This window comes from Electrophorus electricus, chromosome 14 (genome assembly GCF_013358815.1).
Source record: "Electrophorus electricus isolate fEleEle1 chromosome 14, fEleEle1.pri, whole genome shotgun sequence".
Lineage (NCBI taxonomy): Eukaryota > Metazoa > Chordata > Actinopteri > Gymnotiformes > Gymnotidae > Electrophorus > Electrophorus electricus.
In genome coordinates this window covers 9,866,689-9,879,217 of record NC_049548.1, presented here as the reverse complement: position 1 = coordinate 9,879,217, position 12,529 = coordinate 9,866,689, and the positions used below count along the sequence as shown (strand labels likewise).

The window sequence follows — 12,529 nt, the reverse complement described above, 5'->3', positions numbered from 1 at the left end:
TTGTTGTATTGTGTTCAGCAGTGTCTGTCATACAACCCCTCTTCAAAACAACTGAACTATCGCACAATTAATTTTGATGCAACTGTAAATAGAGATATGACTTCTTATACATTCAAACAGGTGGTCATTTTAATGGGACATCATTTTCCAGCATAAGTTCATAGACCAATCATACAGTAGTCTACACATAGCTAAGCACCTGCCATGGCGTGAATTATCAGTTGATGGGTGGATTGAGCCACTCTACAGACCTAAACAGACTGTAGCTGCAGTTATCGATTCAAATTAGCATTATTTCTGTTATTATCAATAAATTGGTGTTAAACGTTGGCATTATTTTATAGCCTGTTGAACTTGATGCTAGCTAACTTAGTCCTGTTTAATAGTGCCAATTTACATTAGCAATGTCTTAGCAATGTCATGCACTGATGTCTTTTGGTCAATTTGAGCAACGTCTCTTATTAAACTATGAAAACAACCATTTTTAAGTACCAGTGCAGTAGTACAAGTATTATTGAACTTAGCTCTACATGCTTGCACAGGTTTGATGCTTAGTTTTTCTAAGTTGCTACTTCAGTCTCTTTGGGCAAACACAACTTACTCTACATAATAAAGAGTTCAATTCCAGAAGAATTGAACAGGATTTCGCATTCAAATGGGTCAGCACTACAGGTGTCTGACTTGATTTTAGCAAAAGTTTATTTTCTGACCCATCATTCACTGCAGCAGTTTCCTGGATGCAATGTTTTTTCTTGCATTTTTGTTTATATTTTTAAACTCACTAATGGATGTATTTAAAATGTAGTGAATTACAATACTTCATACAAAACATACTTAAGAAAAAGTAAAATGACAAATTGTAGAATGTACTTTAAAAAGTACAAGTACACAAAAAGGGGTGCTGTGCCCACAGAGAGAGAGAGAGAGAGAGTCTTCAATGTGAAGCTGATTACATCTCTTGCAAGTAATACAGTACACAAAACGATTTAATTACAAATAAAAGGACCTGATTACCGTTGGTGAATTTATATCATGTGAAATGGCATTAGATTACAGCCACAACCTACTGACGCCACCCAATTGAAAATTGGGAGATGGTGACAGTTTTCTATTAATCAAATTTTAATGGGGCCAAAACATGTGCATTACTCATTGTGTTTAACTGTTATAGTGTTACCTGGGATATAATGACTTTGGGAATTGGAAGGTCAGAACAGTATGCTGTGCAGTCTAAGCAAGCAGGCTACATGCATCTATGTCTTTGATTATCTACTATCTTTCACATGTACTGCCTATGTGTTTATTGATAAAATGTTTTCCATTTCATTACTTTGACAGAATACTACCTAGCTTTTGCAGTCATGTTTGATTCAATGACAGATTATAGTTAACTTCTCAATTTATTTGAACCGTCCTATCTTTCAATATTGATTTACAGCATTTAGCTGACATTATCCAAAGCAACTTACAATTATGACTGAGTACAACTTGAGCAATTGAGGGTTAAGGGCCTTGCGCAGGGGCCCAAGAGTGGCAACTTGGCAGTGGTGGGGCTTGAACAAGTAACCTTCAAATTACAAGTCAAGTACCTTAACCACTGAGCTGCTTTGTAGTTAGCTAAAAAGAAAGAAAGCAAATAGAAAATAGTAAAAAAGGTATTGTGTGAGGCAGTGGATCTAAAATTAAAAAGAACAGCAGTTTGATTAGCAGGTCATGGTGTCCTTGTTGATCTATATGCCCATTTTCGAGCACCTGCCTCTTTAAGAGTCTCTGCATGGCCCTACTAATCAGGAAGCCACAGTAGGCCAAAGAAGCATGTGTCATGATGATTCGCTATTTCTAGAAATACTACATGAAAAAGAAGCCTTTAAATGCTTCACACTGTGCATGCTGGGTGCACATGTACATGAAATACACAGAATTAAAACTAAACGTTTTTTAAAAAGTGATGAAATCTATAAAGCCAACCCCCCCCCAACAATTTAAGATGATTGTTATATTTACAAACAAAACATGTACACCCTCCACAAAGATAAAATAATAGCAATAATTCACAGCTGTAAAAACTGTTACGTGGAGAGAACATGAGCATCTCCCGTAGGCCCTGCCCCCCCGTTGCACCGATGACCAACATGAGGAACTTCTATTCCTAGTTGCCTCGATAGGTGATGTTAGTGAAAGTAGAAGTTGCACCTTTGTAGAGAGGGTTGTGGCCCTACAGTAAAGACAGATGAAAAGAGAAGATAATGTTTCAGACTGTAAAACTTTACCAATCCAGGCCCACACCTGACAGACATTCTGTAATCTTTACTCTCAAGCAGGAAAAAAAAAACTGGAGACAGTTGCAAGAGTGCTAAAGTGGAGACACTGTGGAGGAACTGGAGGCCAGATGTGGCTGTGATAGCCCCGTGTGAGTGCAAAGCTACACATCTCACCAGGACAGCCTAATTATAATGGCATCATTTAAAACAAACATGCCCTAGGGAGTGGAGGCATTCCTTTGTTCTATAGGCAAAACAGCATGCCACAGAGACAATAAAATCATACCGCCTACATCTATGATTTTTCAGGCAACTCTGAAATAGTAATACCCGCTGTTACAATTCTGTAAACAGGGTAGTTATGTGTTTGCTGGTTCAATGAATGTTTGTGTGCATGCAGCCCAACAAGCAAGTTGTTATTCATGGCTGGATGAGAAGTATTTGTAAATAAAAGTAACGGAGACTGATATGAGTAATTATGTGCGTGTCGGCAAGGTGCCAGGCCCACCGTGTCCCACTTGGCTCGTGCCCGCTCCTCCTCAAACTTGGCAAATTCACGACGGTCGTGGATAGTGACCAGCAGCTTCCAGATGAGCAAGGAGACCAGGCCCAGGATCAGTATAGCTCCAGCAACTGAGAGGAGCACCACCAGGATGTCTGGGCCTTTAGGGCAGTCTAGGGGAAGAGTGGCATGAAGAATCAGGCAAGAACAGCTAGGCTACAGTCATAAGTAAAACTAACATGAAAATGTACTAAAAACAGCCTTTTGGTATACATATATACAGATTTGTTCACTCAATAAATTCTGATAAACCATTATTTGTCTTTTAGCCCTCTAAATGACACACAAATGGTCTTGTATAATTTCACATTTTCTCTGATATCTACCATCTGTGTGTGCCTACATGCCCTTTATCCTTTCTGTGTGATTCTGTGGTACCCTTGATGCCATGTCAGCGTGTTCCACAGTAGCTTGAATGCTGTTTATTGCCTTGCTTTGCTATATGGGCTCCTCTCTGTGCTCTAGCGCTGTGTGTTGCTGAATAATTAATGGGGTGCATGTTGCACATGTGGCTCTGCTAAAGGAAAGGGGCAGACTCACTGCAGGCTCCATGCTTTTACAGGCCTAATGACCCACACACTCCCCATGGACTTAAAAAGCAGAAACTCTCTCTCTCACTTGCACACCCACCCACATCACCACCACCACCACCTTCACAATGGACAATTGACACAAAATTGGTAAGCCCCAAATCTGTATTTCTTCAGTCTTATATCACAAGAACATCACACAGCATTTAGTTACACACATTTATAATAGACTCTTCACCATGCACCTGTACACATTTTTGTTTTTGCTCACGTTTTGGCCATTGTGGGTGGAGCTTTACCTGGTTCTTTCACCACAGATAAAATAGACTTCCCACTGTTGTCCTCATAGTACTGAAACCTCTGCACACAGTCATCCTTATCCTTGTAGGTGCAGTTCACAGCATTCTTATCATGAAAGGCTGGAGTACAGATGAGTAAGAAGAAATTATGTTGTCCATTTAAAAGACATTTAGGACTAAAAATAAATTACAGCCAAGCATCTTACCTAGATCATCAACCAATGTAATTTCATCTCTGCAAATCCGAGCACAGCTACCATCCTCAAAAAGCTTCCCTCTTTTAAAATGCCTACACTCCACACATTCCCTTTAGAAATGGGAAAACAATCAACACAGTCTCTATATAATAGTATATGAGAAAGCAACTGGTACAAACACATCAATTAGCTATATATATTTAAAGTATAATTTCCGTTTAAAAGTCACTACTTCATAGGTAAGGACCTATGGTAATATAATCTAAATTAATACTTATTTTAGTATGAAACTTATTTTAGTATGACAAACTAGATAAAAATTCTGCTAATTTTAAATAAAAAACAGAAAAGAAATACAGTAAAAGACTGTCCAAAAACCAATTTGGAACCTGAGTCCTGGATGAGAATGGAGTACAGGCTTAGACACAAATGGACAGCTTTGTGGATGGTGAAACTTTTCACTGCAAAACAACTTGCAGTGTAGCTGTAGTGTCCTGTAGTTAATGTTAGTGTAGCCTGATCCCCCAATTTAATATGTTTAGAATTAACTAATCATTCTACAAGATGCAATCTTGGTGTCACCAGGATGCCCTGATTTGTGTAAAACAATGCGCAAAATCAAATTTAGGCCTATGTTACTGCAAGAAAATCACTACACATCTGGCTACGGGGTCTGGCTAAGGGTCTTTCTGACTGCTGAGAGTAAAGCTTACATAAGCTGCATATAACATAAGGATGACCCAGTTTATGTTGGATGGGGAGAATTTCTTGTGAACTAAATTAGTTACTTATCAAACTTTGGAATGGTAGTTTCAGGACTCATTTTGTATATTTTTATTATGTGCCCTGAAGAACAAGATTAACATACTTAGAATGAAACAGATTTAGGTTTCCTAGGCCTTCAAACAACTAATAATGTATAACAGGAACAGGTGCCCCATGATTATGCATTCACTCACTTCTTCATAGTGCAGGCATCAGGGCAGGTGGGGCATTTGTCACAGGTTGAGCCATAGGCGCCAGGCTGGGTGCACTCACAGATGCCACATACACACTGGCCATGGCCACTACACAGCAAACCCAGGCTGGACATGCAGGTGTCTGTGCGGCTAGAGCAGTTGCAGTTCTCACCCGTCCAGTCTGGCTCACACTGGCAGAAACCACACGAGCATGTTCCATGGCCTACGTAAGAACACAGAATTAACACAGGGCTTTAAGTGATGGAAGGGCTAGCCAGATTCAGAGTGGCTGAGGTAACAGATATCTCTGAAGTGATTCAGAGAAGAGGAAATAGGTAAATGTTGTACAGCCCTTGCGTTGAAGATTTACTCATACCCATAGTCTCATCTAATATGCATAATGGTTACAGGAGAAAGGTTTGGCCTATAATGCTTTCTGTGAAAACACGTCTTTCTCTGTTTAGATACAGGTTTGCCCATAAAAAGCTTGTGAAGGTGTGCCCACAGAAGCAGAGCTCACTCCTACTGCATCCTTGGAAGATTTATGCAATTCACACACCATAATCCCAGAGGTATACATTTCAGGCCTTGCCAAAATGTACCAGTCTCCCTTTATATCATACAACATTTCAAAGTGGAATCTTCCTGTTGAGAAGCATTTGGAATTTCACAATAATGTGAAGAAGCAAAATAATATGTCCTTTTATTAACTTTTCACCTTTCACAGAATGCCGAGGAAATAGTAATACTAAACGTTAGTTTTATAGCAAAAGAGAACATTAGATCTATATTTTTAAAGTAAAGTAGTGTTAATGTGAGTTTACATGCATATTTACTACAGTTTTCAAAACAATTCTCACTTTCTTTTCAGTATAACTGCAGAACATCAGGAAACAAGAAACCAGAAAAATATATACAATGGCCACATCTAGAGCCAACCCCCCCCCCCCCCCCCAGTACTTTAAGACAAACATTTCACTGCCTATAATCACCCATGCCACAGAAAAACAACCCCCCTGAAATTATTCTAGCTCAGCCAAGCCAGACATCAGTGTACTCCTTCACCGGGCCAGCTATTTTAGTGCTCTGACATCATCAGTGCATGACAATGCAGAAAGGCATTTTCTCAATAATCACTGGGCTTTAGAGAATATGGTAAATAAGGCCTTACTTGTGCTGTGGTAATGGTGAGTGAGTAAGCTTGTTTTAAATGAAAACACAGTGAAGCACTATGTTACTTAAAGTCAGGCGGCTCTACACTGAGGATCAAAGTAGGGTAGTTAACTTGACAGGCACATACGGTGGTAGCCAGCCAAGTTTCTCCATGTGGCGCATTACTGGAAGCACTGGCCTCTTCCATCCTGAGTCACTGCCCATAACACATCACCCAGGTTCCCTGGCAGGCCAGTGTAGGGCTGAGCCCCTACACACCTCCACACATCATGTTTATTTTGCTAAAGCAGCTGGTTTGCTGGGCAGAGCCAAAAGACATCCAGTGTTATAGCAAGTAATTCCTCCCAAATGAGGTCTTCAACAAACACAGCAGGGCACTCTGCTGCAATGACATTCCTCCTCTGAGACTAACTACATGAGAAGAGAAGTGCGAGGGAGATGTCTTTATAATGGGTAAAGACCATCCTATCGCTTGAGTATTTTGCACATGCAGATTAAAATAACAAACAAACAAACAAACACAAGGCCAGACATGGGGAATGGCTCTATGCCTCGTACCTGAGCACAGCTCTCCTTTGTACCGCAGACAGTTGAAGTCGTCACACTCACATCTCTTGCCCCACACCTTGCCGAAGTCGTTGCTGTGACACACACACTGGCCGCACACACAGTCGCCGCGACCGCTGCACACCAACGCATTGGGGCTGCTGCATGTGTCCTGCTTGCTGGGACCATAGTCACCCTCTGCGCACTCACACTGTGGGCCCAGTCGGCCCGGGTGGCACAGGCAGAGGCCGCACTCATAGGTGCCATTGCCATGGTGGCAGACGGGGCTGTTGGGCTGGCTGTGAGCCTGGCACTTACACTCGCACTCAAAGTCGACAGTGATCAGGAGTGCATCCTTGAAGCCCACAGGTTTAATAGTAAAAGTCTTGAGCTTTTCCTTGGGGCAGCCCCTGGCATGGGCCTCTACGCTGAAGGACACCTACATGGACAAGGACAGACAGTCGTTTACATTGTGTAGGAATAGACGTTAAACGTGGCAACAAATGCATGATGTTACAATAATGCAAAGGCTCCTGACTGAGCAGAAATGGTATTTTTTTTATATGTGTGTGTGTGTGCGCGCTATGAGTTTTATCCTCCCCCATTCCTGGTGATGAGGGTAGAAATGTGTTAATGTGTTGATGTTCTTATGTGCAAGCTTAGGTAATGCTTAACATGGTGACTCAGAGAAACAGAGCAGAAAAAGGCAGGAAACAGGCACAGCAGATATACTCAAATACATCCTTTCACGCATCCTGTAAGTATGTGTGCGTGCGTGCGTGCGTGCGTAATCATTTACCAGTACAGCAAACTGAGGCAACTGAACCCACAAAACAATATGCAAGTCATCTATCATGGTGAATGTACATCAGAAAGGCATGTTCATCTGTGCTCTTCCTTATTTGGGGATGTGTGAGGACAAATTCCACAAACTGAACAACTGAATAAGGCGGAGTGACGTTTGAATGAAAAAGAAACATGCTTTCAGAGAACTTTGGGTTGAGCAGCTGAAAAATTATTCACACACACACACACACACACACACACACACACACACACATATATATACACATAAAGAGAAAGAAGATTAGAGAGGGAAGGAAGGACTGTGAATGAGAAAAAGACTGAATAAATAGTATTAATAAATAGAATTAATAAGTATGAAGAGAGAAAAGGGCACTGACTGTGTCTCCTCTCTTGAGCCCAGAGCATGACCTAAGCCCAGGAATGACCTCTCCATTTATACACGTGGCATTGAAGGACAGGCTCAATTCCTCTGGGACATTGAGAAGCTCCAGTTCAACCTTAGAGCGAATTTTCTGCGGTCCAACACCATAAAACAGAGATAAGTCCATTAGATTTCATAACTTTTGCACTTGCACAACATTCAAGTAAATTTGTGTATAAAGGTATATCACAATGTCATGCTAAAATAAACACAGAAGTTTCCTTTGTACTTACAGCATATGCGTCTTGAATCAGTTGGATCACATTGCGAGAATCTTCTGACAGGGTACCGACTGCAGTGCCAGGGATCAGATTGCTGTAATTCTGTCAGGCAGAATAGAATAGAAAGATAGGTAATGAAGTATTCCAAACTTGAAATAAATAAAACATTTTACAGCAACAACAACTTTCTTTTAAAAAACTGCCTTTCAGTCAATGATCATTGCAATTCATACCTTGTATAGTGACAACACAGGACTGGTTACAGCAAAGATTAGATTTATATTGTTCTCTGACATTTTCTCTGTGATCAGGGCCAATGATGGGTAGTCCTGGAAGATCATTTAAAGATCATTTGTAAATCTAAACAAATGTTTTTTTCTTGCATTGACATGCTAATGAGCATGATAAAGATTAAAACTGCTGTAAAGACTGTACCATTGTTGTGGACATGTTGTAAATGTTGTCTGTGCCCACATGGCACTGGCCGTCGTTAGGCCGCACAATGCCTGCCAGGCGCCCATCTAGTGCTACATGGGTCTTAGCATCCGTGGTGAACACCAGCAGGTGAGAAGCACCTGGCCGCCAGCCAATCTTCTCCTGAAAATGAGATTTAATTTACAATTAAATACTATTGGTTTCTTATTGCATCATGGCTGAACATGGGAACTTTTGATGTGGCCCACTTTGCACACAGCTGCTTGGATGATGGCATCAAAGCCTCCCTCTGGGGCATCCCTGTTCCGAGAAACCTTCTGCTTCTTCACCTCCTCTGTGAAGCGGCCCACCTCCTCTGTCAGAGACAGGACGTGTCTGTAGCCAAACTGTGGTTGACATTTGTACGGGATCCTATAGCCATCAGAAGACAAATGACTGCTTAGGGTTGCCATAGCAACTGGCAGGGCCATGTCACAAAGGTTAAAGTGAGGTTTACCAAAATGGGGGGGGGGGGGGGGGGGAGCTATACATGGGATTTATGATATGACCATGCTGTCAACACAGAGAGATAACCCATGAGAGTCATCATGGTAAAAATCGGCACGTTTGGATGAGCTCAGTCTGGACAAGAGTGCCTGTCTGCCACAGATCCTTTAATGAAACCACTGAGTCAAGGCTTACACACATCACTTAAATGACCATATTCAAGTAGGACTTTAATCATTACCTTTATGGTGACACACTGTTAGAAGCATTTTGGTCATGTCACGCAAAGGATGGCAAATACAGACAATGTTTAACTCAAAATGCTGTGTTTGTCCTCAGGCACACAGACACTCCCCTATACTTTAAGGAAATACCATGAGCTACCATCTATGCAACGGATATAATCCAGTTTCTGGCATTGTCAATCACTCACGAGTAGCATGGGTTCTTCACAGCCTCGGGTGGGGAGATGTACATATACGGAGACACGGGTTTGTCCACGAAGGCCCCAAAGCCCATGCGCAGATTGCTGGTGGTTTTACTCATCTCCTCAGCCAACCCTTTCCCAAGCCTCCTCAGCTGGGACAGGTCATCATTCATAGAGTAGGAGAGGTCCATCAGATAGTACAGATCCACAGGGTAGTCCTCCACCTGTCGCACCTGCAGCGTGAACTGCTTGGTGTCATCTACGGAAGATAAGATACAAATGGTAGCGGGAACAGTCCTTAGAGTCGGTCACTTACAAACTGTTGCAATGATCTATATCTCATGGTATGTAGCAGGTGGACCGAGCATAGTGTGTGTCATGTAAAGTTTCTCCAAGTAACCCTGGCCCCGTCCATAGAAGTGTTGATTTCAGGTTGGGTTGGACTCACCAGGTCTCAGGGTTATGTACAGTTTCTGGGGTCGGATCTGTGTGACCTCAGTGGTGGCTCCAGAGGCTTTGTCACTTAGAGGTCTGTCTTCTTTAACCAGCAGCTGGCTGGTGGGGTACTCCAGTGCTCCTCTCCTGCATCCAGCCTTTATGAGGTTCCTCTCCAGGTCACAGCGGGAGGCACCAGGGGTATTTAGCCCAAACTCCTGATATGACATCATGGGTTTTCACAAACTCACAAAAATTTCCTCATAGTGGGACATAGTGGTAGATATTGGTAAAAAATAGTTTAATATGAAAATATCGTCACATAACTAGTGACAAGACATCTGCAAACTATAAATTAATGATTCACAGCTATACAAGAACAAAAAGACTACACAGAAAAAGAACATCTATTTTCAACCACATTTGTCACAAGAAAAGAATCAAACAAAATTCTGTATCTGGACTTATTAGTTATTGTGTTCCTCATGTCTAGTGAAGTGTACATGCTGGTCACATCTCTGAAACAGATGTTTTCATATGGCTTGGCAAAGGTGGTGGGTCACACCTCTTGGAAACACCATGCACAGGAATGATGCACTGCTAAACACTGCTGACATGTGCTGGCTCCTCGAGATGTACAAATATTGGAGCCTGAAACAAATAAAAATATTGATTGTAGTTCGTTGATTACACACACACACACACACACACACACACACACACACACAGCATTTATTTATTTTTTTAAATTATTATTTATTCTTGAGTCTTGAGATATAATCATACAACATTCTCACGATATTACATTATTTCAGTTCCATTTGAAATAGCAGATGTGAACAAAAAACAAACAAACAAACAAACCCATAAGCATATCATTCACATGCTTTGTGCAAGCTCTTGTGGAATCCGAGGCCACTTATCCGAACTGAACTGTCAAATACAGTTTGATTAAAGTTTGGTCAAATACGCTGTCGGATTTAGCGCTCTAAAGCCACATGGAAACGTCAATTGTAAAGGGACCGATGAATAAATTCTTCAGTTGGTCGGGGGAAAATAAGTCCCCCCCCCCCGAAAAAAAAAGATAGAGAAAAGAAAAAAGTCCTAATACTAGAGAAATATAAACGATACACATAAAATTCAACTAATAATAACGTTATTTTAAACATTATTTTCCGTTCAGTAGGCTGTTTAGTTTATTGACTACGTGCAACATCTAAACACGGCTGTACGCTTAGAAGTTTCCTGGATGGACAGACTAGTCTTTCAAAACCCCTAAAGCATATTATGCCAATCAATTATCTAACAGGTCGACGACATTCTAAGCGATAAAACTGGACAGGTTTAGCGATAAAACAAAAAGGAAAATCGGACTCACCAAGAGCACAATCTGTTAGGAGTAAAACAAGATAATAAATCCATACATTTAGCGCGAGTAAAACTGGCATTTTATTCGTCTGGAGTAAACAAGCCGCTCCTCAGACGCGCGCCTTTGCCAACTGGCCTTTCATGTGCTGGTGTTCGCTTTTCCCTTCTAGCGGAAACAAGTATCAAAAAAATGAGTAAACTGTAGCGAAGAGGTTTTTTACTAGCAAAGTAAGGACGAGGTGGGGCCACACTCTGCCTTAACTGACAGTTTGATTGTTGGTAGCTCTTCTGTTTTGTTGAATCTTTCATGAGTGAACATATTAATTGGATAATGCTGTTTTAGGTGATCTTTACATTTTAAACATCTTGTGAAAAAGAAAATTTGTTTGTTTGTTTGATTGCTCAAGCAAGTAGCCAAGTTCACATCTGAGCCTTCCAAATACTTTGTGGTTTTCGTTCTAGTGTCCCACGTGACCAATTGAAAACGCACAATACGTAATGAGATTTTTTTTTTCCGGAAAAGATGACGGGAACATCTTGCAATAAGTGAACAGTACACAGTTTCATTATTAAACATTTTTGTAAGTAATATTGTAAAGGAAAAAATACATATTTTCCTTAAACTGTCCATCTGGTCCCTCGCCTGGTCTGGTTGTCCTTCATCAGGGCCCTGGGGCACGTTTCTCAGAATGAGTGACATAGATTGCTGAGAAGCAGTACACTTGATTTAGAGATACATGAGAACATATAGATGGCTAAGCAGATGCGTAAGAGGAACTATGTAAATGATATAGCAAATGCAACTAATGCAAATGAGACTACTAGCCATCTGCCACTAGCTCAAACTATATTTGACATAGCCTTGCACATATCTAAGACTAGACATGCTAACATGACAGAGAATATATCTTTAATATAGGTGGATAGAATAAACTCGTTTACTGTAAAAAGAACTGCATTGTAGGAAATTCTAATAAATATCTAAGAATACTGTATAATTTCAGCCATAGGCACAACTCTGATATTAAAACTATTAAAACAAACAAATGTTTTGCTTTGGAGGGCATGCAATTGAAGGGGGTGGATTCTTGGGTTGGGCCGATATATGGTTCCATAGTCCATCGACAATGGCTGACAGACACACCCCCTCAACCTACTCCGATCCTGCATACTCTGACTATGGTTTACAATGACAAATCTTTAATTCTGATTTTCCTGTGTTCAACAAACGGATCAACAAGCCTTCTCTTGGTTTGGCCAGTGTAAAACTGATTAAATCTCTTGCAGGTAATACAGCAGACAATACCCACAGTAATGCATGAAGAGGCATGGGTGATGATAATTGATCTTTTTGTGCCAGTTATTTTTGATGGCTGTGTTAAATGTACATTTAGCACATCTA

General features: G+C 41.0%; 1 protein-coding gene across 1 annotated transcript; it reads right to left on the bottom strand.

Annotated features, from left to right (window-relative positions):
- Positions 1-1,736: 1,736 nt before the first annotated feature.
- Positions 1,737-11,367, bottom strand: itgb3b (integrin beta 3b). Its single transcript, XM_027002698.2, has 15 exons — positions 11,138-11,367; positions 10,325-10,410; positions 9,773-9,977; positions 9,331-9,583; positions 8,660-8,822; positions 8,412-8,573; positions 8,210-8,305; positions 7,989-8,078; positions 7,712-7,846; positions 6,540-6,966; positions 4,809-5,031; positions 3,859-3,959; positions 3,653-3,772; positions 2,770-2,936; positions 1,737-2,215 (listed from the first exon to the last, which is right to left on the bottom strand). The coding sequence occupies exons 1-15, from the start codon at positions 11,205-11,207 to the stop codon at positions 2,150-2,152; spliced, it is 2,364 nt and encodes a 787-aa protein (XP_026858499.1). The 5' UTR covers positions 11,208-11,367; the 3' UTR covers positions 1,737-2,149.
- Positions 11,368-12,529: the final 1,162 nt, after the last annotated feature.